Source organism: Pristiophorus japonicus, chromosome 9 (genome assembly GCF_044704955.1).
Source record: "Pristiophorus japonicus isolate sPriJap1 chromosome 9, sPriJap1.hap1, whole genome shotgun sequence".
In the NCBI taxonomy this organism is placed as follows: domain Eukaryota; kingdom Metazoa; phylum Chordata; class Chondrichthyes; family Pristiophoridae; genus Pristiophorus; species Pristiophorus japonicus.
Window position 1 is genome coordinate 182788904 of NC_091985.1, and position 26904 is coordinate 182815807.

Here is a 26904-nt window from a genome sequence, read left to right on the forward strand (position 1 = left end):
CCACACGTTCAGAGAAAGAATGAGAAACTCCTCCCACATCTGCCTTCCTTATACCTTCTGGAGGAATGCAGGGAGCGAACTTGTGATTGGTCGCTCTGTGGTGAATTTCATTGGTTGTTTCTGATGACCAATCACAGCCTGTTTAGTCCGCCAATGAAACCTGTGCGGAAATGACTGTTCTCAACAGTCAGTCCTCGAACGATTTAGAAATTCAAAAATCCCGACAATAATTGTTAAAATTGCGGATTATGTTTGTAACTTCACCATTAGTCAAATATTTCCAAAAACTTCTTGTTTCCTTTTATCTCAATCCATATTTTACTTGTAAATTTAGGCTGTTACAATCAGGATTAAATTCGGGTACTGTTTCAATCTCTCTGTAATGTGCGGGAATCAATCCCCACTGATTCTGTAACGGGACACAAGCTCAATCTTCGTAAAACTGGGGATTTATAGATTATAAATCGATCCCCCGCAAAGGCGGCAGACAGACCAGAACTGGGAGTCCCTCTGTGAAAAGAGAAGAGGGACAGAGTGTTCAAACTGTCCCGGTTCTGGTCTCTGTAAGAATTCCCATTCTGGGTTGTTACACTGCGGGGAGTGTCGGGTTAATAAACGGACGAATCGCAACAGGAATTGAAAAATAAACTTGAAAAGGGCTTGCGAGAGAGAATGTGTGATTGAAACCTGAGTCTCAGCCCCTAAACAAGCTCTTAATTCGGCAGGCGGTGTAAATGAACGGGTCCGAGAGCAAAGGGAAACAGCGAGCAGGGACCGTGTTTGTAATTTGTGGGCGGGAAATTCCAGCGACACTGAGGTTGAACCGGACAGTGAAGCTGCTTATCGGAGAATTCAAAACTAAATCTACAGCTGGAAGTGCAAAGGTTCTCACACACTTGTTCAGGAAATAATTAGTGATTTGCGTCTAAAGGGTGATGCGTTTGTGCAGTACTTTCAGAGCCGTTGTGTTTGGGTTTGATCTCTCAGGACAGCGCGCAGTTTCACTTGGAGCTGGTGAACTTGGTCACCGCCTTTGTCCCTTCCGACACGGCGTGCTTGGCCAGCTCCCCGGGCAGCAGCAGGCGCACGGCGGTCTGGATCTCCCGGGAGCTGATGGTGCGGCGCTTGTTGTAATGGGCCAGGCGGGAAGCTTCACCCGCGATGCGCTCCAAAATATCGTTCACAACCGAGTTCATGATGGTCAGACATCTGGCCCCTGGAGGAGATGCCGGTGTCGGGGTGAACCTGCTTCATCACTTTGCAAGGGGGATAGAGTATAAAAGCAGAGAAGTCCTGCTACAACTGTACAGGGTATTAGTGAGGCCACACCTGGAGTACTGTGTGCAGTTTTGGTCTCCATTTTTAAAGCAGGACATACTTGCATTGGAGGCAGTTCAGAAGAGAAGGTTCACTCAGTTTATTCCGGAGATGAGGGGGTTGACTTAAAGATAAGTTGAGTAGGTTGGGCCTATACTCATTGGAGTTCAGCAGGATGAGAGGGAATCTTATCGAAACAGACAAGATAATGAGGGGTCTCAACAAGCTTGATGGGGGAATCTAGAACTAGGGGGCATAATCTCAGAATAAGGACCGCCCATTTAAAACTGAGATGAGGAGGAATTTCTTCTCTGAGGTTCGTAAATCTATGGAATTCTCTGCCACAGAAAGCTGTGGAAGCTGATTCATTGAATACATTTAAGGCGGAGATAGACAGATTTTTGAGCGATAAGGAAATAAAGGGATATGGGGAGCGGGCAGGGAAGTGGAGCTGAGTCCATGATCAGATCATCCATGATCGTATAGAATGGCAGTGCAGGTGCGAGGAGCCAAATGGCCTACTGCTGCTCCTATTTCTTATGTTCTTATGTTCCAGGCTTTGATCTGATAAAGTGCCACAAAAGGGGCTGCTCGATCAAAAATTTTCAAGAAGTCTGAAGAGGGAAGGGGGGGGGAGCTGGTCTGGCACAGGGGAGGGTGAGGGGGGTTTGAGTCAGTCTGGGACAGGGGAGGGTGAGGGGGGTATGCGTCAGTCTGGGACAGGGGAGGGTGAGTCGGGGCTGGGTCAGTCTATGACAGGGGAGGGTGAGGGGGCTCTGAGTCAGTCTGGGACAGGGGTGGGTGAGGTGGGTCTGGATCAGTCTGGGACAGGGGAGGGTGAGGGGGGTATGCGTCAGTCTGGGACAGGGGAGGATGAGTGGGGGCTGAGTCAGTCTACGACAGGGGAGGGTGAGGGGGACCTGGGTCAGTCTGGGACAGGGGAGGGTGAGGGGGGGATCTGGGTCAGTCTGAGATCGGGGAGGGTGAGGGAGTTCTGGATCAGTCTGGGACAGGGGAGGTTGAGGGGGTCTGGGTCGGTCTGGGACAGGGGAGGGTGAGGGGTGTCTGGGTCAGTCTGGGACAGGGGAGGGTGAGCGGGTATCTGGGTCAGTGTGGAACAGGGGAGGGTGAGGGGGGTCTGGGTCAATCTGTGACAGGGGAGTGTGAGGGGGATTATGTCAGTCTGGTACAGGGGAGGGGGAGAGGTGTCTGTGTCAGGGGTGGGTGAGGGGGGTCTGGGTCAGGGTAGGGTGATTGGGGTCTGGGTCAGCCTGGGACAGGGGAGGGTGAGGAGGTTCTGGGTCAGTCTGGGACAGGGGAGGTTACGGAGGGTCTTGGACAGGGGAGGGTGAGGGGGGTCTGGATCAGTCTGGGACAGGGGAGGGTGAGGGGGGACTGTGTCAGTCTGGGACAGGGGAGGGTGAGGGGGGTCTGGGTCAGTCTGGGACAGGGGAGGGTGAGGGGGGTCTGGATCAGTCTGGGACAGGGGAGGGTGAGGGGGGACTGTGTCAGTCTGGGACAGGGGAGGGTGAGGGGGGTCTGGGTCAGTCTGGGATAGGGGAGGGTGAGGGGGTCTGGGTCAGTCTGGGACAGGGAAGGGTGAGGCGGGGTCTGGGTCAGTCTGGGACAGGGGAGGGTAAGTGGGGTCTGGGTCAGTCTGGGACAGGGGAGGGTAAGGGGGGTCTGGGTCAGTCTGGGACAGGGGAGGGTAACGGGTGTATGAGTCAGTCTGGGACAGGGGAGGGTGAGGGACGCCTGGGTCAGTCTGGAACAGGGGAGGGTGAGGGGGGTCTGGGTCAGTCTGGGACAGGGGAGGTTGAGGGGGGGTGGGATCTGGGTCAGTCTGGGACAGGGGAGTGTGAGGGGGGGTCTGGGTCAGTCTGGGACAGAGGAGGGTGAGGTGGTCTGGGTCTGTCTGAGACAGGGGATGTTGACGGGAGGTCTGGGACAGGGTAGGGTGACAGGGGGTCTGGGACAGGGAAGCGTGAGGGGGTCTGGGTCAGTCTGGGACAGGGGAGGGTGAGCGGGGTCTGGGACAGTCTGGGACAGGGGAGGGTGAGGGGGTTCTGGGTCAGTCTGGGACAGGGGAGGTTGAGGGGGGGGGGAGGGATCTGGGTCAGTCTGGGACAGGGGAGTGTGAGGGGGGTCTGGGTCAGTCTAGGACAGGGGAGTATGAGGGGTGTTCTGGGTCAGTCTGGGACAAGGCGGGGTGAGGGGGCTCTGGGTCAGTCTGGTTCAGTGGTGGGTGAGGGGGTCTGGGTCAGTCTGGGACAGGGGAGGGTGAGCGGGGTCTGGGTCAGTCTGGGACAGGGGAGGGTGAGCGGGGTCTGGGTCAGTCTGGGACAGGGGAGGGTGAGGGGGTTCTGGGTCAGTCTGGGACAGGGGAGGGTGAGGGGGGTCTGGGTCAGTCTGGGACAGGAGAGGGCGAGGGCAGTTTGGGTCAGTCTGGGACAGGAGAGGGCGAGGGGTGTCTGGGTCAGTCTGGGACAGGGGAGGGTGACAGGGTGTCTGGGACAGTCTGGGACAATCTGGGACAGGGGAGGGTGAGGGGGTTCTGGGTCAGTCTGGGACAGGGGAGGGTGAGGGGGGTCTGGGTCAGTGTGGGACAGGGGAGGGTGAGGGGGTCTGGGTCAGTCTAGGACAGGAGAGTGTGAGGGGGGTTCTGGGTCAGTCTGGGACAGAGCAGAGTGAGGAGGGTCTGGGTCAGTCTGGGTCAGTGGAGGGTGAGGGGGGTCTGCGTCAGTCTGAGACAGGGAGGTTGAGGGGGTTTGGATCAGTCTGGGACAGGGAGGGTGAGTGGGGTCTGGGTCAGTCTGGCACAGGGGAGGGTGAGTGGGGGGGGATCTTGGTTAGTCTGGGATAGGTGAGGGTGAGGGGGGTTGTGGGTCAGTCTGGGACAGGGGTGTCTGTGTCAGTCTGGTATCGGGGAGGGTGAGGGGGGTCTGGGTCAGTCTGGGACAGGGGAGGGTGAGGGCGTCTGGGTCAGTCTGGGACAGGGGAGGTTGAGGGGGGTCAGGGTCAGTCTGGGACAGGGGAGGGTGAGGGGGGTGTGGGTTAGTCTGGGACAGGGGAGGGTGAGGGGGGTTTGGGTCAGTCTGGTACAGGGGAGGGGGAGGGATGTCTGTGTCAGGGGAGGGTGAGGGGGGTCTGGGTCAGTCTGAGAAAGGAGAGGGTGAGGGGGGTCTGGGTCAGTCTGGGGCAGAGGAGCATGAGGGGGTCTGGGTCAGTCTGGGACAGGGGAGGGTGAGCGGGGTCTGGGTAATCTGGTGCAGCGGAGGGTGAGGGGGGTCTGGGTCAGTCTGGGACAGGGGAGGGTGAGGGGTGTCTGGGTCAGTCTGGGACAGGGGAGGGTGAGGGGGGTGTGTGTCAGTCTGGGACAGGCGAGGGTGAGGGGGGTCTGGGTCAGTCTAGGATAGGGGAGTGTGAGCGGTGTTTGGGTCAGTCTGGTACAGGGGAGGGGGAGGGTTGTCTGGGACAGTGGAGTGTGAGCGGGGTCTGGGTCAGTCTGGGACAGGGGAAGGTGAGGGGAATCTGGGTCAGTCTGAGAGAGGGGACGGTGAGGGTGGTGTGGGTCAATCTGGGACTGGGGAGGCTGAGGGGGTCTAGGTCTGTCTGGGACAGGGGAATGTGAGGGGGTCTGGGTCAGTCTGGAACAGGGGAGGGTGAGGGGGGCCTGGGTCAGTCTGGGATAGGGGAGGCTGAGGAGGTCTGGGTCAGTCTGGAACAGGGGAGGGTGAGGGGTACTTGGTCAGTCTGGGACAGGGGAGGGTGAGGGGGGTCTGGCTCAATCTGGGACATGGGAAGTTGAGGGGAGTCTGGATCAGTCTGGGACAGGGGAGGGTGAGGGATACTTGGTCAGTCTGGGACAGGGGAGGGTGAGGGAGGGTTTGGGTCAGTCTGGTACAGGGGAGTGGGGTTGTCTGTGTCAGGGAAGGGCGAGGCGTGTCTGGTTTATTCTGGGACAGGAGAGAGTGAGGGGTGTCTAGCTGAGTCTGGGACAGGGGAGGGTGAGGGGGGACTGAGTCAGTCTGGGACAGGGGATACTGAGGGGGGTCTGGGTCAGTCTGGGACAGGGGAGGGTGCGCGGGGTCTGGGTCAGTCTGGTAAAGGGGAGGGTGAGGGGGGGTCTGGGTCAGTCTGGGACAAGGGAGGGTGAGGGGGTCTGGGTCAGTCTGGGACAGGAGCGAATGAGGGGGGTCTGGGTCAGTCTGGGTCAGTGGGGGATGAGGGGGGTCTGCGTCAGTCTGACGCAGGGGAGGGTTTGGGCGATCTGGGACAGAGGAGGGCGAGGGTGTCTGGGTCAGTCTGGGACAGGGGAGGGCGTGAGCGGGGTCTGGGTTAGTCTGGTACAGGGTAGAGAGAGGGGGGTCTGGGTCAGTCTGGTACAGGGGAGGGTGAGGGGGGTCTGGGTCAGTCTGGTGCAGTGGAGGGTGAGGGGGATCTGGGTCAGTCTGGGACAGGGGAGGGTGAGGGTGGTGTGGGTCAATCTGGGACAGGGAGGGTGAGGGGGTTCTGGGCCAGTCTGAGACAGGGGAGGATGAGGGGAGGGGGATCAAGGTCAGTCTGGGATAGGGGAGGGTGAGGGGGGTTGTGGGTCAGTCTGGGACAGGGGAGGCTGAGGGGGGGTCTGGGTCAGTCTGGGACAGTCTGGGACAAGGGAGGGTGAGGGGGTCTGGGTCAGTCTGGGACAGGGGCGAGTGAGGGGAGGGGGATCAAGGTCAGTCTGGGATAGGGGAGGGTGAGGGGGGTTGCGGGTCAGTCTGGGACAGGGGAGGCTGAGGGGTGTCTGGATCAGTCTGGGACAGGTGAGGATGAGTGTGTGGGGTCTGGGACAGAGGAGTGTGAGGGGGTCTGGGTCATTCTGGGACAGGGGAGGGTGAGGGGTGTCTGGGTCAATCTGGGACATGGGAAGGTGAGGGGTGTCTGGGTCAGTCTGGGACAGGGGAGTGTGAGGGTGGTCTGGGTTAGTCTGGGACAGGGGAGGGTGAGGGGGATTGGTCAGTCTAGGACAGGGGAGTGTGAGTGGCGTTTGGGTCAGTCTGGTACAGCGGAGGGGGAGGTGTGTCTGTGTTAGGGGAGGGTGAGGGATGTCTGGATCATTCTGGGACAAGGGAGGGTGAGGGGGGTCTAGGTGAGTCTGGGACAGGGCAGGGTGAGCGGGGACTGGGTCAGTCTGGGACAGGGGAGGGTGAGGGGGTCTGGGTCAGTCTGGGACACGGGCGGGTGAGGGGGGTCTAGGTCAGTCTGGGAAAGGGGAGTGTCAGGGGGGTCTGGGTCAGTCTGGGACAGGGCGTGGTGAGGGGGGTCTGGGTCAGTCTGGGTCAGTAGGGGGTGAGGGGGGTCTGCGTCAGTCTGAGGCAAGGGAGGGTTTGTGGGATCTGGGACAGAGGAGGGTGAGGGGGTCTGGGTCAGTCTGGGACAGGGGAGGGTGAGCGGGGTCTGGGTCAGTCTGGTACAGGGTAGGGTGAGGGGTGTCTGGGTCAGTCTGGTACAGGGGTGGGTGAGGGGGGTATGGGTCAGTCTGGGACAGTGGAGGGTGAGGGGGTTCTGGGTCAGTCTGGGACAGGGGAGGGTGAGGGTGATGTGGGTCAGTCTGGGACAGGGAGGTTGAGGGGGTTCTGGGTCAGTCTGGGACAGGGGAGGTTGAGGGGAGGTGGGATGTGGGTCAGTCTGGGACAGGGGAGTATGAGGGGGGTCTGGGTCAGTCTGGGTCAGGGGAGTGTGAGGGGGGTCAGGGTCAGTCTGGGACAGAGGAGGGTGAGGTGGTCTGGGTCAGTCTGGGACAGGGGATGGTGACGGGAGGTCTGGGACAGGGGAGGGTGACAGGGGGTCTAGGACAGGGGAGCGTGAGGGGGTCTGGGTCAGTCTGGGACAGGGGAGGGTGAGCGGGGTCTGGTCAGTCTGGGACAGGGGAGGGTGAGGGGGTTCTGGGTCAGTCTGGGACAGGGGAGGGTGAGCAGGTCTGGGTCAGTCTGAAACAGGGGAGGGTGAGGGGGCTCTGGGTCAGTCTGGGACAGGGGAGGGAGAGGGGGGTCTGGGTCAGTCTAGGACAGGGGAGTATGAGGGGTGTTCTTGGTCAGTCTGGGACAGGGCGGGGTGAGGGGGCTCTGGGTCAGTCTGGGTCAGTGGTGGGTGAGGGGGTCTGGGTCAGTCTGGGACAGGGGAGGGTGAGCGGGGTCTGGGTCAGTCTGGGACAGGGGAGGGTGAGCGGGGTCTGGGTCAGTCTGGGACAGGGGAGGGTGAGGGGGTTCTGGGTCAGTCTGGGACAGGGGAGGGTGAGGGGGGTCTGGGTCAGTCTGGGACAGGAGAGGGCGAGGGCAGTCTTGGACAGGAGAGGGCGAGGGCAGTCTGGGTCAGGGGAGGGTGACAGGGTGTCTGGGACAATCTGGGACCGGGGAGGGTGAGGGTGTCTGGGTCAGTCTGGGACAGGGGAGGGTGACAGGATGTCTGGGACAATCTGGGACAGGGGAGGGTGAGGGGGTCTGGGACAGTCTGGGACAGTCTGGGACAGGGGAGGGTGACAGGGGGTCTGGGTCAGTCTGGGACAGGGGAGGGTGAGCGGGGTTCTGGGTCAGTCTGGGACAGGGGAGGGTGAGTGGGGTCTGGGCCAGTCTGGGACAGGGGAGGGTGAGTGGGGTCTGGGTCAGTCTCGGAGAGGGGAGTGTGAGGGGGCTCTGGGTCAGTGTGGGACAGGGGAGGGTGAGGGGGTCTGGGTCAGTCTAGGACAGGAGAGTGTGAGGGGGGTTCTGGGTCAGTCTGGGACAGAGCGGAGTGAGGAGGGTCTGGGTCAGTCTGGGTCAGTGGAGGGTGAGGGGGGTCTGCGTCAGTCTGAGACGGGGAGGTTGAGGGGGTCTGGGTCAGTCTGGGACAGGGAGGGTGAGTGGGGTCTGGGTCAGTCTGGCACAGGGGAGGGTGAGTGGGGGGGATCTTGGTCAGTCTGGGATAGGTGGGGGTGAGGGGGATTGTGGGTCAGTCTGGGACAGGGGAGGCTGGGTCAGTCTGGTATCGGGGAGGGTGAGGGGGGTCTGGGTCAGTCTGGGACAGGGGAGGGTGAGGGCGTCTGGGTCAGTCTGGGACAGGGGAGGTTGAGGGGGGTTTGGGTCAGTCTGGGACAGGGGAGGGTGAGGGGGGTGTGGGTTCGTCTGGGACAGGGCAGGCTGAGGGGGCTCTGGGTCAGTCTGGGTCAGTGGTGGGTGAGGGGGGTCTGCGTCTGTCTGAGACAGGGGCGGTTGAGATGGTCTGGATCAGTCTGAGAAAGGAGAGGGTGAGGGGGGTATGGGTCAGTCTGGTACAGGGGAGTGGGAGGGATGTCTGTGTCATGGGAGGGTGAGGGGGGTCTGAGTCAGTCTGAGAAAGGAGAGGGTGAGGGGGGACTGGATCAGTCTGGGACAGGGGAGGGTGAGGTGGGTCTGGGTCAGTCTGGGACAGAGGAGCATGAGGGGGTCTGGGTCAGTCTGGGACAGGGGAGGGTGAGCGGGGTCTGGGTAATCTGGTGCAGCGGAGGGTGAGGGGGGTCTGGGTCAGTCTGGGACAGGGGAGGGTGAGGGGTGTCTGGGTCAGTCTGGGACAGGGGAGGGTGAGGGGAGGGTGAGGGGGGTGTGTGTATGTCTGGGACAGGGGAGTGTGAGGGGGGTTTGGGTCAGTCTAGGACAGGGGAGTGTGAGGGGTGTTTGGGTCAGTCTGGTACAGGGGAGGGGGAGGGTTGTCTGTGTCAGTGGAGGGTGAGGGGGGTCTGGGTCAGTCTGGGACAGGGGAGGGTGATTGGGGTCTGCGTCAGTCTGAGAGAGGGGACGGTGAGGGTGGTGTGGGTCAATCTGGGACAGGGGAGGCTGAGGGGGTCTAGGTCTGTCTGGGACAGGGGAATGCGAGGGGGTCTGGGTCAGTCTGGAACAGGGGAGGGTGAGGGGGTCCTGGCTCAGTCTGGGACAGGGGAGGCTGAGGGGGTCTGGGTCAGTCTTGCACCGGGGGGTCTGGGTCAGTCTGGGACAGGGGAGGGTGATTGGGGGTCTGGGTCTGTCTAGGACAGGAGAGTTTGAGGGGGGATCTGGGTCAGTCTGGGACAGGGGAGGGTGAGGGGGGTTGTGGGTCAGTCTGGACAGGGGAGGGTGAGGGGGTCTGGATCAGTCTGCGACAGGGGAGTTTGAGCGGGGATCTGGGTCATTCTGGGACAGTGGAGGGTGAGGGCGGTCTGGGTCAATCTGGGACATGGGAAGCTGAAGGGGGTCTGGGTCAGTCTGGGACAGGGGAGGGTGAGGAGGGTCTGGGTCAGTCTGGGACAGGGGAGGGTGACGGGGTGTCTGGGACAGTCTGGTAAAGGGGAGGGTAATGGGGGGTCTGGGTCAGTCTGGGACAAGGGAGGGTGAGGGGGTCTGGGTCAGTCTGGGACAGGAGCGAATGAGGGGGGTCTGGGTCAGTCTGGGTCAGTGGGGGATGAGGGGGGTCTGCGTCAGTCTGAGGCAGGGGAGGGTTTGGGCGATCTGGGACAGAGGAGGGTGAGGGTGTCTGGGTCAGTCTGGGACAGGGGAGGGCATGAGCGGGGTCTGGGTTAGTCTGGTACAGGGTAGTGTGAGGGGGGTCTGGGTCAGTCTGGTACAGGGGAGGGTGAGGGGGGTCTGGGTCAGTCTGGTGCAGTGGAGGGTGAGGGGGGTCTGGGTCAGTCTGGGACAGGGGAGGGTGAGGGTGGTGTGGGTCAGTCTGGGACAGGGAGGGTGTGGGGGTTCTGGGCCAGTCTGGGACAGGGGAGGATGAGGGGAGTGGGATCAAGGTCAGTCTGGGATAGGGGAGGGTGAGGGGGGTTGTGGGTCAGTCTGGGACAGGGGAGGGTGAGAGGGGTTCTGGGTCAGTCTGGGACAAGGGAGGGTGAGTGGGGTCTGGGTCAGTCTGGCACAGGGGAGGGTGAGTGGGGGGGATCTTGGTCAGTCTGGGATAGGTGAGGGTGAGGGGGGTTGTGGGTCAGTCTGGGTCAGTCTGGTATCGGGGAGGGTGAGGGGGGTCTGGGTCAGTCTGGGACAGGGGAGGGTGAGGGCGTCTGGGTCAGTCTGGGACAGGGGAGGGTGAGGGGGTATGCGTCAGTCTGGGACAGGGGAGGGTGAGGGGGGTGTAGATTAGTCTGGGACAGGGCGGGGTGAGGGGGCTCTGGGTCAATCTGGGTCAGTGGTGGGTGAGGGGGGTCTTCGTCTGTCTGAGACAGGGGCGGTTGAGATGGTCTGGATCAGTCTGAGAAAGGAGAGGGTGAGGGGGGTATGGGTCAGTCTGGGACAGGGGAGGGTGAGGGGGGTTTGGGTCAGTCTGGTACAGGGGAGGGGGAGGGATGTCTGTGTCAGGGAAGGATGAGGGGGGTCTGGTTCAGTCTGAGAAAGGAGAGGGTGAGGGGGGACTGGATCAGTCTGGGACAGGGGAGGGTGAGGTGGGTCTGGGTCAGTCTGGGACAGGGGAGGGTGAGGGGGGTCTGGGTCAGTCTGGGACAGAGGAGCATGAGGGGGTCTGGGTCAGTCTGGGACAGGGGAGGGTGAGCGGGGTCTGGGTAATCTGGTGCAGCGGAGGGTGAGGGGTGTCTGTGTCAGTCTGGGACAGGGGAGGGTGAGGGGGGTGTGTGTCAGTCTGGGACAGGGGAGTGTGAGGGGGGTTTGGGTCAGTCTAGGACAGGGGAGTGTGAGGGGTGTTTGGGTCAGTCTGGTACAGGGGAGGGTTGTCTGTGTCAGTGGAGGGTGAAGGGGGTCTGGGTCAGTCTGGGACAGGGGAGGGTGATTGGGGTCTGCGTCAGTCTGGGACAGTGGAGTGTGAGCGGGGTCTGGGTCAGTCTGGGACAGGGGAGGGTGAGTGGGATCAAGGTCAGTCTGGGATAGGGGCAGGTGAGGGGGGTTGTGGGTCAGTCTGGGCCAGGAAAGAGTGAGGGGGTCTGGGTCAGTCTGGAACAGGGGAGGGTGAGGGGGGCCTGGGTCAGTCTTGGACAGGGGAGGGTGAGGGGGGGATCTGGGTCAGTCTGAGATCGGGGAGGGTGAGGGTGGTCTCGGTCAGTCTGGGACAGGGGAAGGTTAGGGGGGTCTGGGTCAGTCTGGGACAGGGGAATGTGAGGGGGTCTGCATCAGTCTGGGACAGGGGAGGGTGAGGGGGGTTTGGGTCAGTCTCGGAGAAGGGAGGGTGAGGGGTGTCTGGGTCAGTCTGGGACAGGGGAGGGTGAGCGGGTATCTGGGTCAGTTTCGAACAGGGGAGGGTGAGGGGGATTATGTCAGTCTGGTACAGGGTAGGGGGAGGGGTGTCTGTGTCAGGGGAGGGTGAGGGGTGTCTGGGTCAGTCTGGGACAGGGGAGGGTGATTGGGGTCTGGGTCAGTCTGGGACAGGGGAGGGTGAGGAGGTTCTGGGTCAGTCTGGGACAGGATAGGATGAGGGGTGTCTTTGTCAGGGGAGGGTGAGGGGGGTCTGGGTCAGTCTGGGACAGGGGAGGTTGATTGGGGTCTGGGTCAGTCTGGGACAGGGGAGGGTGAGGGGGGTCTGGATCAGTCTGGGACAGGGGAGGGTGAGGGAGGACTGTGTCAGTCTGGGACAGGGGAGGGTGAGGGGGGTCTGGGTCAGTCTGGGACAGGGGAGGGTGAGGGGGGTCTGGGTCAGTCTGGGACAGGGGAGGGTAAGGGGGGGTCTGGGTCAGTCTGGGACAGGGGAGGGTGAGCGGGGTCTGGGTAATCTGGTGCAGCGGAGGGTGAGGGGTGTCTGTGTCAGTCTGGGACAGGGGAGGGTGAGGGGGGTGTGTGTCAGTCTGGGACAGGGGAGTGTGAGGGGGGTTTGGGTCAGTCTAGGACAGGGGAGTGTGAGGGGTGTTTGGGTCAGTCTGGTACAGGGGAGGGTTGTCTGTGTCAGTGGAGGGTGAAGGGGGTCTGGGTCAGTCTGGGACAGGGGAGGGTGAGGGGGGTCTGGGTCAGTCTGGGACAGGGGAGGGTAAGGGGGGGTCTGGGTCAGTCTGGGACAGGGGAGGGTGAGTGGGATCAAGGTCAGTCTGGGATAGGGGCAGGTGAGGGGGGTTGTGGGTCAGTCTGGGCCAGGAAAGAGTGAGGGGGTCTGGGTCAGTCTGGAACAGGGGAGGGTGAGGGGGGCCTGGGTCAGTCTTGGACAGGGGAGGGTGAGGGGGGGATCTGGGTCAGTCTGAGATCGGGGAGGGTGAGGGTGGTCTCGGTCAGTCTGGGACAGGGGAAGGTTAGGGGGGTCTGGGTCAGTCTGGGACAGGGGAATGTGAGGGGGTCTGCATCAGTCTGGGACAGGGGAGGGTGAGGGGGGTTTGGGTCAGTCTCGGAGAAGGGAGGGTGAGGGGTGTCTGGGTCAGTCTGGGACAGGGGAGGGTGAGCGGGTATCTGGGTCAGTTTCGAACAGGGGAGGGTGAGGGGGATTATGTCAGTCTGGTACAGGGTAGGGGGAGGGGTGTCTGTGTCAGGGGAGGGTGAGGGGTGTCTGGGTCAGTCTGGGACAGGGGAGGGTGATTGGGGTCTGGGTCAGTCTGGGACAGGGGAGGGTGAGGAGGTTCTGGGTCAGTCTGGGACAGGATAGGATGAGGGGTGTCTTTGTCAGGGGAGGGTGAGGGGGGTCTGGGTCAGTCTGGGACAGGGGAGGTTGATTGGGGTCTGGGTCAGTCTGGGACAGGGGAGGGTGAGGGGGGTCTGGATCAGTCTGGGACAGGGGAGGGTGAGGGAGGACTGTGTCAGTCTGGGACAGGGGAGGGTGAGGGGGGTCTGGGTCAGTCTGGGACAGGGGAGGGTGAGGGGGGTCTGGGTCAGTCTGGGACAGGGGAGGGTAAGGGGGGGTCTGGGTCAGTCTGGGACAGGGGAGGGTAAGGCGGGGTCTGGGTCAATCTGGGACATGGGAGGTTGAGAGAATCTGGGTCAGTCTGGGACAGGGGAGGGTGAGGCGGGCCTGGTTCTGTCTGGGTCAGGGGAGGGTGAGGGGGGGGTTTGGGTCAGTCTGGGACAGGGGAGTGTGATGGGAGTCTGGGTCAGTCTGGGACAGGGGAGTGTGAGGGGGGATCTGGGTCAGTCTGGGATAGGGGTGGGTGAGGGGGCCTAGGTCAGTCTGAGATAGGGGAGGGTGAGGGGGTCTGGGTCAGTCTGAGACAGGGGAGGGTGAGGGGGGTCTGAGTCAGTCTGGGACAGGGAAGGGTGAGGGGGGTCTGGGTCAGTCTGGGACAGGGGAGGGTGAGGGGGGTCTGGGTCAGTCTGGGACAGGTGAGGGTGAGGGTGTCTGGGTCAGTCTGGGACAGGGAAGTGTGAGGGGATGTCTAGGTGAGTCTGGGACAGGAGAGGGTGAGGGGGGTCTGGCTCAATCTGGGACAGTGGAGGGTGAGGGGGGTCTGGGTCAATCAGAGACAGGGGAGGGTTAGGGGGGTCTGGGACAGAGGAGGGTGACGGGGTCTGGGTCAGTCTGGGATAGGGTTGGGTGAGGGGTGTCTCGGTCAGTCTGTGACAGGGGAGTTTGAGGGGGTGGGATCTGGGTCAGTCTGGGACAGTGGAGGATGAGGGGGGTCTGGGTCAGTCTGAGACAGGGGAGGGTTAGGGGGGTCTGGGACAGAGGAGGGTGAGGGGGTCTGGGTCAGTCTGGGACAGGGGAGGGTGAGGGGTATTTGGTTCATTCTGGGAGAGGGGCTGGTGAGGGGGGTCTGGGTCAATCTGAGACAGGGGAGGGTGAGGGAGGGCTGGTTCATTCTGGGAGAGGGGCTGGTGAGGGGGGTCTGGGTCAGTCTGGGACAGGGGAGGGTGAGGGGGGTCTGGGTCAGTCTGGGACAGGGGAGGGTGACCGGGGTCTGGGTCAGTCTGGGACAGGGGAGGGTGAGGGGGTCTTGGTCAGTGGGACAGGGGAGTGTGAGGGGGGTTTGGGTCAGTCTGGGACCGGGAAGCGTGAGGGTGGTCTGGATCAGTCTGGGACAGGGGAGGGTGAGGGGGGTCTGGGTCAGTCTGGGACAGGGGAGGGTGAGGGGGGTCTGGGACAGAGGAGGGTGACAGGGTCTGGGTCAGTCTGGGATAGGGTTGGGTGAGGGGTGTCTCGGTCAGTCTGTGACAGGGGAGTTTGAGGGGGTGGGATCTGGGTCAGTCTGGGACAGTGGAGGATGAGGGGGGTCTGGGTAAGTCTGAGACAGGGGAGGGTTAGGGGGGTCTGGGACAGAGGAGGGTGAGGGGGTCTGGGTCAGTCTGGGACAGGGGAGGGTGAGGGGTATTTGGTTCATTCTGGGAGAGGGGCTGGTGAGGGGGGTCTGGGTCAATCTGAGACAGGGGAGGGTGAGGGAGGGCTGGTTCATTCTGGGAGAGGGGCTGGTGAGGGGGGTCTGGATCAGTCTGGGACAGGGGAGAGTGAGGGGGGTCTGGGTCAGTCTGGGACAGGGGAGGGTGACCGGGGTCTGGGTCAGTCTGGGACAGGGGAGGGTGAGGGGGCCTTGGTCAGTGGGACAGGGGAGTGTGAGGGGGGTTTGGGTCAGTCTGGGACCGGGAAGGGTGAGGGTGGTCTGGATCAGTCTGGGACAGGGGAGGGTGAGGGGGGTCTGGGTCAGTCTGGGACAGGGGAGGGTGAGGGAGTCTTGGTCAGTGGGACAGGGGAGGGTGAAGGGGGTCTGGGTCAGTCTGGGACAGGGGAGGGTGAGAAAATCTGGGTCAGTCTGGGACAGGGGAGAGAGAGGCGGGCCAGGATCTGTCTGGGACAGGGGAGGGTGAGGGGATGGTTTGGGTCAGTCTGGGACAGGGGAGGGTGATGGGAGTCTGGGTCAGTCTGGGACAGTGGAGTGTGAGGGGGGATCTGGGTCAGTCTGGGATAGGGGTGGGTGAGGGGGTCTGGTTCAGTCTGAGATAGGGGAGGGTGAGGGGGTCTGGGTCAGTCTGAGGCAGGGGAGGGTGAGGGGATTCTGGATCAGTCTGGGTCAGGGGAGGGTGAGGGGGGTCTGAGTCAGTCTGGGACAGGGGAGGGTGAGGCGGGCCAGGGTCTGTCTGGGACAGGGGAGCGTGAGGGGGGGGTTTGGGTCAGTCTGGGACAGGGGAGGGTGATGGGAGTCTGGGTCAGCCTGGCACAGGGGAGTGTGAGGGGAGATCTGGGTGATTCTGGGATCGGGATGGGTGAGGGGGTCTGGGTCAGTCTGAGATTGGGGAGGGTGAGGGGGTCTGGGTCAGTCTGAGACAGGGGAGGGTGTGGGCGGTCTGGGTCAGTCTGGGACAGGGGAGGGTGAGGGGATTCTGGATCAGTCTGGGTCAGGGGAGGGTGAGGGGGGTCTGGGTCAGTCTGGGACAGGGGAGGGTGAGGGGGGTCTGGGTCAGTCTGGGACAGGCGAGGGTGAGGGGGGTCTGGGTCAGTCAGGGACAGGTGAGGGTGAGGGGGGTCTGGGTCTGTCTGGGATAGGGGAGGGTGAGGAGTTTCTATATCAGTCTGGGACAGGGGAGGGTGAGGGGGGCCTGGGTCAAGGGAGGGTGAGGGAGGGATCTGGATCAGTCTGGAACAGGGGAGGGTGAGGGGGGTCTGGGTCAGTCTGGGACAGGGGAGGATGAGGGGGATCTGGGTCAGTCAGGGACAGGGTAGGGTGGGAGGTGGGGATCTGGGACAGTCTGGGACAGGGGAGTGAGAGCAGGGTCTGGGTCAGTCTGGGTCAGGGGAGGGTGAGGGGGTTCTGGGTCAGTCTGGGACAGGGGAGGGTGAGGGTGGTCTGGGTCAGTCTGGGAAAGGATAGTGTGAGGGGGCTCTGGGTCAGTCTGGTTCAGTGGGGGATGAAGGGGGTCTGGGTCAGTCTGAGACAGGGGAGGGTGAGGGGGGATAGGGGAAGGTGATGGGGGTCTGTGTCAGTCTGGGACAGGGGAGGGTGAGCGGGTATCTGACTCAGTCTGGGACAGGGGAGGGTGAGGGGGGTCTGGGTCAGTCTGAGACAGGGGAGGGTGAGGGGGGTCTGGATCAGTCTAGGACAGGGGAGTGTGAGGGGGGTTCTGGGTCAGTCTGGGACAGGGCGGAGTGAGGGGGGTCTGGGTCAGTCTGGGACAGGGGAGGGTGAGGGGGCGTCTGGGTCAGTCTCGGACAGGTGAGGGTGAGGGTGTCTGGGTCAGTCTGGAACAGGGAAGTGTGAGGGGATGTCTAGGTGAGTCTGGGACAGGAGAGGGTGAGGGGGGTCTGGCTCAATCTGGGACAGTGGAGGGTGAGGGGGGTCTGGGTCAATCAGAGACAGGGGAGTGTTAGGGGGGTCTGGGACAGAGGAGGGTGACGGGGTCTGGGTCAGTCTGGGATAGGGTTGGGTGAGGGGTGTCTCGGTCAGTCTGGGACAGGGGAGGTTGATGGGGTGGGATCTGGGTCAGTCTGGGACAGTGGAGGATGAGGGGGTTCTGGGTCAGTCTGAGACAGGGGAGTGTGAGGGGGGTCTGGGTCATTCTGAGACAGGGGAGTGTGAGGGGGGTCTGTGTCAGTCAGTGTCAGTGGAGGGTTAGGGGGGTCTGGGACAGAGGAGGGTGAGGGGGTCTGGGTCAGTCTGGGACAGGGGAGAGTGAGGGAGGGCTGGTTCATTCTGGGAGAGGGGCTGGTGAGGGGGGTCTGGGTCAGTCTGGGACAGGGGAGGGTGAGGGGGGTCTGGGTCAGTCTGGGACAGGGGAGGGTGACCGGGGTCTGGGTCAGTCTGGGACAGGGGAGGGTGAGGGGGTCTTGGTCAGTGGGACAGGGGAGTGTGAGGGGGGTTTGGGTCAGTCTGGGACCGGGGAGGGTGAGGGTGGTCTGGAACAGTCTGGGACAGGGGAGAGTGAGGGGGGTCTGGGTCAGTCTGGGACAGGGGAGGGTGAGGGGGTCTTGGTCAGTGGGACAGGGGAGTGTGAGGGGGGTTTGGGTCAGTCTGGGACAGGGGAGGGTGAGGGGGTCTTGGTCAGTCTGGGACAGGGGAGTGTGAGGGGGGTTTGAGTCAGTCTGGTACAGGGGAGGGAGAGAGGATGGTTTGGGTCAGTCTGGGACAGTGGAGTGTGAGGGGGGATCTGGGTCAGTCTGGGATAGGGGTGGGTGAGGGGGTCTGGGTCAGTCTGAGATAGGGGAGGGTGAGGGGGTCTGGGTCAGTCTGAGGCAGGGGAGGGTGTGGGGGGTCTGGGTCAGTCTGGGACAGGGGAGGGTGAGGGGATTCTGGGTCAGGGGAGGGTGAGGGGGGTCTGGGTCAGTCTGAGGCAGGGGAGGGTGAGAGGGTCTGGGTCAGTCTGGGACAGGGGAGGGTGAGGGGGGTCTGGGTCAGTCTGGGACAGGGGAGGGTGAGGGGGGTCTGGGTCAGTCTGGGACAGGGGAGGGTGAGGGGGCTCTGGGTCAGTCTGGGACAGGGGAGGGTGAGGGGGGTCTGGGTCAGTCTGGGACAGGGGAGGGTGAGGGGTGGGTCTGGGTCAGTCAGGGACAGGGTAGGGTGGGGGGTGGGGATCTGGGACAGGGGAGTGAGAGCAGGGTCTGGGTCAGTCTGGGTCAGGGGAGAGTGAGGGGGTTCTGGGTCAGTCTGGGACAGGGGAGGTTGTGGGTGGTCTGGGTCAGTCTGGGAAAGGATAGTGTGAGGGGGCTCTGGGTCAGTCTGGGACAGGGGATAGTGTCGGAGTGTCTGGGACAGGGGAGGGTGAGGGGGTCTGGGTCAGACTGGGACAGGGGAGGATGAGGGGGGCCTGGGTCAGTCTGGAACAGGCGAGGGTGAGGGGGGCCTCGGTCAGGGGATGGTGAGGGAGGGATCTGGGTCAGTCTGGAACAGGGGAGGGTGAGGGGGGTTTGGGTCAGTTGGGAACAGGGGAGGGTGAGGGGGACCTGGGTCAGTCTGGGACAGGGGAGGGTGAGGGGGGTCTGGGTCACTCTGTGACAGGGGAGTGTGAGGGTGGTCTGGGTCAGTCTGTGACAGGGGAGGGTGAGGGGGTTTGTGTCAGTCTGGGACAGGGGAGGGTGAGCGGGGTCTGGGTCAGTTGTGACAGGGGAGGGTGAGGGTTGTCTGGGTCAGTCTGGGAAAGGGGAGTGTGAGGGTGCTCTGGGTCAGTCTGGGACAGGGGATGGTGAGGGGTCTTGGTCAGTCTGCGACAGGGGAGTGTGAGGGGGGTTCTGGGTCAGTCTGGGACAGGGCGGAGTGAGGGGGGGTCTGGGTCATTCTGGGACAGGGGAGGATGAGGGGGGGACTGGGTCAGTCAGGGACAGGGGAGGTGAGCGGGGTCTGGGTCAGTCTGGGACAGTGGAGGGTGAGGGGGGGTCTGGGTCAGTCTGGGACAGGGGAGGGTGAGCGGAGTCTGGGTCAGTCTGGTACAGGGGAGGGTGAGGCGAGTCTGGGTCAGCGGAGAGTGAGGGGGGTCTAGGTCTGTCTGGGACAGGGTAATGTGAGGGGGTCAGGGTCAGTCTGGAACAGGGCAGGGTAAGGGGGGGTCTGGGTCAGTCTGGGACAGGGGAGGGTAAGGCGGGGTCTGGGTCAATCTGGGACATGGGAGGCTGAGAGAATCTGGGTCAGTCTGGGACAGGGGAGGGTGAGGGGGGTCTGGGTCAGTCTGGGACAGGGGAGGGTGAGAGAATCTTGGTCAGTCTGGGACAGGGGAGGGTGAGGCGGGCCTGGTTCTATCTGGGACAGGGGAAGGTGAGGGGGGCGTTTGGGTCAGTCTGGGACAGGGGAGGGTGATGGGAGTCTGGGTCAGTCTGGGACAGGGGAGTGTGTGGGGGGATCTGGGTCAGTCTGGGATAAGGGTGGGTGAGGGGGTCTAGGTCAGTCTGAATTAGGGGAGGGTGAGGGGGTCTGGGTCAGTCTGAGACAGGGGAGGGTGTGGGGGGTCTGGGTCAGTCTGGGACAGGGGAGGGTGAGGGGGTTCTGGGTCAGTCTGGGACAGGGGAGGGTGAGGGGATGTCTAGGTGAGTCTGGGACAGGAGAGGGTGAGGGGGGTCTGGCTCAATCTGGGACAGTGGAGGGTGAGGAGGGTCTGGGTCAATCAGAGACAGGGGAGGGTTAGGGGGGTCTGGGACAGAGGAGGGTGACGGGGTCTGGGTCAGTCTGGGACAGGGTTGGGTGAGGGGTGTCTCGGTCAGTCTGGGACAGGGGAGGTTGAGGGGGTGGGATCTGGGTCAGTCTGGGACAGTGGAGGATGAGGGGGTTCTGGGTCAGTCTGAGACAGGGGAGTGTGAGGGGGGTCTGGGTCATTCTGAGACAGGGGAGGGTGAGGGGGGTCTGTGTCAGTCAGTGTCAGTGGAGAGTTAGAGGGGTCTGGGACAGAGGAGGGTGAGGGGGTCTTGGTCAGTCTGGGACAGGGGAGGGTGAGCGGTATTTGGTTCATTCTGGGAGAGGGGCTGGTGAGGGAGGTCTGGGTCAGTCTGGGACAGGGGAGGGTGAGGGGGGTCTGGGTCAGTCTGGGACAGGGAAGGGTGACCGGGGTCTGGGTCAGTCTGGGACAGGGGAGGGTGAGGGGGTCTTGGTCAGTGGGACAGGGGAGTGTGAGGGGGGTTTGGGTCAGTCTGGGACTGGGGAGGGTGAGGGTGGTCTGGATCAGTCTGGGACAGGGGAGGGTGAGGGGGGTCTGGGTCAGTCTGGGACAGGGGAGGGTGAGGGGGTCTTGGTCAGTGGGACAGGGGAGTGTGAGGGGGGTTTGGGTCAGTCTGGGACAGGGGAGGGTGAGGGGGTCTTGGTCAGTCTGGGACAGGGGAGTGTGAGGGGGGTTTGGGTCAGTCTGGTACAGGGGAGGGAGAGGGGTATCTGTGTCAGGGGAGGGTGAGGGGGGTCTGGGTCAGTCTGGGACAGGGGAGGGTGATTGGGGTCTGGGTCAGTCTGGGACAGTGGAGGGTAAGGGGGGTCTGACTCAGTCTGGGACAAGAAAGGGTGAGGCGGGGTCTGGGTCAGTCTGGGACAGGTGAGGGTGAGGGTGGATCTGGGTCAGTCTGGGACAGTGGAGGATGAGGGGGGTTCTGGGTCAGTCTGGGACAGTGGAGGATGATGGGCGTCTGGGTCAGTCTGGGACTGGGGAGGGTGCGCGGCGTCTGGGTCAGTCTGGGACAGGGGAGGGTGATTGGGGTCTGGGTCAATCTCGGACAGGGTAGGTTGAGGGGGGAGGATCTGGATCAGTCTGGGACAGTGGAGGATGAGGCGGGTTCTGGGTCAGTCTGGGACAGGGGAGTGTGAGGGTGTCTGGGTCAGTCTGGGACAGGGGAGGGTGAGGGGTGGTCTGGGTCTGTCTGGGACAGGGGAGGGTGAGGGGGGTCTGGGTCAGTCTGGGATAGGGGAGGATGAGGGGGGTCTGGGTCAATCTGGGACAGGGGAGGGTGAGGGGGGTCTGGGTCCGTCTAGGACAGGGGAGGTTGAGGGCGGTCTGTGTCAGTCTGGGACAGGGGCGGGTGAGGGGGTCCGGGTCAGTCTGGGACAGGGGATGGTGAGGGGGGTCTGAGCCAGGGGAGAATGAGGGGGTCTGGGTGAGGGGAATTTGAGGGGGGCCTGGGTCAGTCTGGGACAGAGGAGGGGTGAGGGGGCTCTGGGTCAGTCTGGGAGCAGGACAATTGAGGGAGATGTTGCCTGCTCCAGTTCTGTACAGTGCTCGGTTAGTGGGGCACATTTCCTGAGTGTGTCCTTTGTATTTCTACACCCAGCCAGAATCATCATCTTCAGGGGAGGAGAGCTGCTGTGGATAAATGTAACTCCCCACAACTCACAGAGAGTGGAGCTAACATGTGGGGTCTGGGGGAGCAGAATGATTGCTCCCCCTCTGTGGATGCCCAGTGTTCCAGGTCTGTGGGCCAAAGCTGGGGGGATCTGGGGGGCTTCTCCAGGGTCTGTGAGATCCCACGTGGTCTCTGTGGCTTCCAGGCTGCAGCGCAGAATGTGGTGATTCGGCATCAATCTGACTCGGGATTCATGGCCAGAATGTTTGGAGGAGTTCCCCTTCTGTCTGTGGACGCTCCAGCAGAGTGACTACCCCAGAGACATGGCAGTTCGTGCATCCCCCATAGTGTGCAGTATGTTCCGTGTCTGACCCTGAGCTGCCCCAGGGAGGGGACATTGTGTGATGTCCCTGTGGGGTGCAGTGTGTTCAGTGTCTGACCCTGAGCTGCCCCAGGGAGGTGGCAATGTGTGATGTCCCTGTAGGATGCAGTGTGTTCAGTGTCTGACCCTGAGCTGCCCCAGGGAGGGGGCAGTGTGTTCAGTGTCTGACCCTGAGCTGCCCCAAGGAGGGTCATTGTGTGATGTCCCTGTGGGGTGCAGTGTCTGACCCTGAGCTGCCCCAGGGAGGGGGCAGTGTGTGATGTCCATGTGGGGTGCAGTATTTGATCCTGAGCTGCCCCAGGGAGGGGCAGTGTGTGATGTCCCTGTGGGGTGCAGTGTGTTCAGTGTCTGACCCTGAGCTGCCCCAGGGAGGGGGCAGTGTGTGATGTGCGTGTGGGGTGCAGTATGTTCAGTGTCTGACCCTGAGCTGCCCCAGGGAGGGGGCAGTGTGTGATGTCCCTGTGTGTTGCAGTGTCTGACCCTGAGCTGCCCTAAGGAGGGGACAGTGTGTGATGTCCCTGTGGGGTGCAGTCAGTTCAGTGTTGACCTGGACCTGCCCTCATTCCTCCTGCTCCTGCCCTCATTCCTCCTGCTCCAGGGGCAGTCACGCTCCAATCAGTCTGAATTAATTGGAGGGGCAGCGTCATCTACTGGACACCGGAGGTATTTCAGGACACATCATGTCTGGCTCCATCCCAGAGAAATCCAAAACCAACCTGCAGCTTCAATACATTTTATTGTCAATTGTTTAACAAACTTTAGCTCCATTTGTTGCAGCTTTCAGTATTTGAAAACCCTTCTGATATTTTGAATCAGTCTTAAAGGTAGAAGATACTAAAGCCATCCTAATAATAGATAACCATGGGGCTATAGGGAAGGAGGAACTTAAAACTATCACTGACACTAAAGAAAAAGTAAGTGGTAAAATAATGGGACTAAAGGTGGACAAATCCCCTGGACCAAAGGTGGAGAAGTCCCCTGGAACTGATGGCCTGCATCCTTGGGTCATAAAAGATGTAGCTGCAGAGATAGTGGATGCATTGGTTGAAATCTCCCAAAACTCACTGGATTGTGGAGAGGTCCCAGCGGTTTGGAAAACCACAAATTTAACACCGCTATTTAAAAAAGGAGGGAGACAGAAAACAGGAAACTATAGACTAGTCAGCCTAACATCTGTTTTTGGGAAAAGGCTGGAGTCCATTGTTAAGGAAACAGTAGCAGGACATTTGGAAAAGCATAATACAGACAAGTAGAGTCAGCATGGTTTTAGGAAAGGGAAATCATGTTTGACAAATTTGCTGGAGTTCTTTGAGGATGTAATGAGCAGGGTGGCTAAGGGGGAACCAGTGGATGAGGTGTATTTGGATTTCCAGAAGGTTTTCAATAAGGCGCTATATAAAAGGTTACTGCTCAAGATTAAAGTTCACGGGTTTGGGGTTAATATATTAGCATGGATAGAGGGTGGGCTAACTAACAGAAAACAGATAAATGGGTAATTTTCCAGTTGGCAAACGGTGACTAGTGGGGTGTCGCAGGGATCGGCCTCAACTATTTACAATCTATATTAATGACTTGGATGAAGGGTCTGAGTGTAATGTAGCCAAGTTTGCTGATGATACAAAGATGGATGGGAAGCAAATTAGAGGAGGACAAAAACAATCTGCAAATAGATGTAGACAGGCTAAGTGAGTGGGTTAATAGTTGGCAGATTGAGTATAATGTGGGAAAGTGTGAGGTTATCCACTTTGGCAGGAAAAATAAAAATACAATTTATTATTTAAATGGAGAGCTATTACAAAATGCTGCAGTACAGAGGGACCTGGTTGTCCTTGTATGTGAAACACAAAACGTTATCATGCAGATAAAGCAAGCAATTATGAAGCCAATAGAAATGTTGGACTTTATTGCAAGGGGGATGGAGTATAAAAGCAGGGAAGTCCTGCTACAACTCTACAGGGCATTGGTCAGACCACACCTGGCGTACTGCGTACAGTTTTGATCTCCTTATTTCAGGAGGGATATGCTTGCATTGGAGACAGTTCAGAGAAGCTTCACGAGTTTGATTCCTGAGATGAAGGGGTTGACTTATGGGGATAGGTTGAGCAGGTTGGTCCTATACTCATTGGAGTTTAGAAGAAGAAGAGGTGATCTTATTGAAACATATGATACCGAGGGGACTCGACAAGGTAGAAGCCAGAGAGGATGTTTCCACTTGTAGGGAATCTAGAACTAGGGGGCATAGTTTAAGAATATGGGATTTAGAACTGAAATGAGGAGAAATGTCTACTCTCAGAGGGTCGTAAATTGGTGGAATTCTCCGGCCAGAGAGCTGTGGAGGCTGGGTCACTGAATATATTTAAGGTGGGGATAGACAGATTTTTGAACGATAATGGAGTGAAGGGTTATGGGGAGTGGGCAGCTAAGTGATCTTATTAAATGGTTTAGCAGGTTTGAATGGCCAATGGCCTACTCCTGTTCCTATTTCTTATGTTTTTTTAAAGAGTGAATTAGAGATGCAATCACAATCAGTGTTATTTTTTATCTGACCATTTTCCCGTTGATTAATTGGTCAAATGTCCAGAATATTAAACTCCAGCCCAGTTATAGGGGAAATCAATATCAGCAGAAAGAAAGCCCAACTGTCAGAATGGGACAACAGCAGAATCCAAACCCTGCAGTCACTTGTGAACTCGCTGGTGTTTCAGCAGGTTGGATGACTGAGTGAATCCCTTCCCACACTCAGAGCAGGTGAACGGCCTCTCCCTCATGTGAACGATCTGGTGTGTCAGCAGGTGGGATGAAAAAGTGAATCCCTTCCCACACTCAGAGCAGGTGAATGGCTTCTCCCCAGTGTGAACTCGCTGGTGTTTCAGCAGGTTGGATGACTGAGTGAATCCCTTCCCACACTCAGAGCAGGTGAACGGCCTCTCCCCACTGTGAACTCGCTGGTGTGTCAGCAGGGTGGATGACTGAGTGAATCCCTTCCCACACTGAGAGCAGGTGAATGGCTTCTCCCCAGTGTGAACTCGCTGGTGTGTCAGCAGGTGGGATGACTGAGTGAATCCCTTCCCACACTGAGAGCAGGTGAATGGCCTCTCCCCAGTGTGAACTTGCTGGTGTGTCAGCAGGTGGGATGACTGAGTGAATCCCTTTCCACACACAGAGCAGGTGAACGGCCTCTCCCCACTGTGAACTCGCTGGTGTTTCAGCAGGTCGGATGACTGAGTGAATCCCTTCCCACAATAGGAGCAAGTGAACGGCCTCTCCCCAGTGTGAACTCGCTGGTGTGTCAGCAGGTGTGTTAACTGAGTGAATCCCGTCCCACACTCAGTGCAGATGAACGGCCTCTCCCCAGTGTGAACTCGCTGGTGTTTCAGCAGGTTGGATGACTGAGTGAATCCCTTCCCACAGTCAGAGCAGGTGAACGGCCTCTCCCCAGTGTGACCTCGCTGGTGAGTTGCAAGATGGGATGAGGTAGTGAATTCCTTCCCACACTCGGAGCAGGTGAACGGCCTCTCCCCAGTGTGAACTCGCTGGTGTGTCAGCAGGTTGGATGATTGAGTGAATCCCTTCCCACACTGAGAGCAGGTGAATGGCCTCTCCCCAGTGTGAACTCGCTGGTGTATCAGCAGGTTGGATGACTGAGTGAATCCCTTCCCACAGTCAGAGCAGGTGAATGGCTTCTCCCCAGTGTGAACTCGCTGGTGTCTCAGCAGGCTGGATGACAGAGAGAATCCCTTCCCACAGTTGGAGCAGGTGAACGGCCTCTCCTCAGTGTGAACTCGCTGGTGTTTCAGCAGGTGGGATGATGTAGTGAATCCCTTCCCACATTTAGAGCAGGTGAATGTTCTCTCCCCAGTGTGTGTGCGCCAATGAACTTCCAGCTCAGACGGGTAATTGAATCTCTTCCCACAGTCCCCACATTCCCACAGTTTCTCCATGGTGCGGGTGTGATTGTGTCTCTCCAGGTGGGATGATCAGTTGAAGCCTCGTCCACACACACAACACGTGTACGGTTTCTCCCCGCTGTCAATCGTGCAATATTTTTGCAGGCTGTGAATCTGGCTGAAGCTCTTTCCACAGTCAGTGCACTGGAACACTCTCACTCGGGTGTGTGTGTCTCGGTGCTTTTCCAGTCACACTGATGTTTGAAATCTGTTCCCACAGACAGAACAGACAAACATTTCTCCTTCCACATTCAAAGGCCGATGATATTCAGGTCCTGATGAATCGAGTGAATCCGTCAGATCTTGACGAATGTTTGATTTGATTTTCTCGTCTGTAAATCCTGCCCCTCAAATACTCTGGAAAAAGAGTTTACAAAAATCATTACTGCAAGTAAAGGACATTAATTCACAACCGACAATTTTAGATTATATGGAACATTCTTTCCTCTCTTGTTCCTCCAAAGCAGTAAATCCCCACCCCATACACTCTTCCCCGTCACAGTCCTGAAATTCAAACACATCGCACGTCTGAAGGTAGCTTGTCCTATGCTCCTAATTATCATCACCAACTCTGGCTGGGTTCAGTTCTACACTCACTGGGCCCATTCACTGGTTCCCCAGCCCTGAAGGTGCTGACTCTGGCTGGGTTCAGTTCTACAATCGCTGGTTCCCCTCCCCTGAAGGTGCTGACTCTGGCTGGGTTCAGTTCTACACCCACTGGTTCCCCTCCCCTGAAGGTGCTGACTCTGGCTAGGTTCAGTTCTACACTCGCTGGTTCCCCTCCCCTGAAGGTGCTGACTCTGGCTGGGTTCAGTTCTACACCCACTGGTTCCCCTCCCCTGAAGGTACAGATTCTGGCTGGGTTCAGTTTTACACTCACTGACTTTCCTCCCTCTCGCTTAATCCCAGAGGGTGCTGATTCTGGCTAGGGGCAGTTAACATAAGATAAGAAATCGGAGCAGGAGTAGGCCATTTGACCCCTCGGGCCTGCTTCCCCCATTCAATAAGATCATGGCTGATCTCATCATGGGCTCAGCTCCACTTCCCTGCCCGTTCCCCATAACACTTTACTCCATTATCCCTCAAAAATCTGTCTATCTCTGCCTTAAAATGTTTTCTGGGACTTGTGCAGGAGTTAATATTGGACAGAAACAGTCTGAGATCAGTTTAATTACAGAAAAACACTCGGTCACTGAGAGTAATACCGAAGTGGATAATCAAATGGCTATGGGGAGGGAGGAACTTAATACAATCAATATCACTAATGAAGTAGTACTCGGTGAAATAATGGGACGGAAGGCAGGCAAGTCCCTTGGACCTGAGGGTCTGAAGAGAAGTAGCTGTAGAGATAGTGGATGCATTGGTTGTAATCTACCAAAATTCACTGGATTCTGGGGCGGTCCCAGGAGATTGGAAAACCGCAAATGTAACACCACTATTTAAAAAAGGAGGCAAACAAAAAGCAGGAAACTATAGACCAGTTAGCCTAACATCTGTTGTTGGGAAAATGCTGCAGTCCAATATTAAGGTAGCAGTAGCGGGACATTTAGCAAAGCATGATTCAATCAAGCAGAGTCAGTAGGGGTTTATGAAAGGGAAATCACGTTTGACAAATTTTCTGGAGTTCTTTGAGGACGTAATGAGCAGGCTGATAAGGGGGAACCAGTGGATGTGGTGTATTTGGATTTCCAGAAGGCATTTGAT

General features: G+C 59.6%; 1 protein-coding gene across 1 annotated transcript; it reads right to left on the reverse strand.

Moving 5' to 3' along the window:
* Window positions 1-23835: 23835 nt before the first annotated feature.
* LOC139272771 (zinc finger protein 16-like) lies at window positions 23836-25243 on the reverse strand. The gene has a single exon (XM_070888884.1). The coding sequence runs from the start codon at window positions 25192-25194 to the stop codon at window positions 23932-23934; it is 1263 nt and encodes a 420-aa protein (XP_070744985.1). The 5' UTR covers window positions 25195-25243; the 3' UTR covers window positions 23836-23931.
* Between the last annotated feature and the right edge of the window lie 1661 nt (window positions 25244-26904).

Excerpts from the sequence above, each read along its gene's own strand:
- LOC139272771 (XM_070888884.1), bottom strand. The coding sequence starts at position 25,194 with ATGGAGAAACTGTGGGAATGTGGGGACTGTGGGAAGAGATTCAATTAC.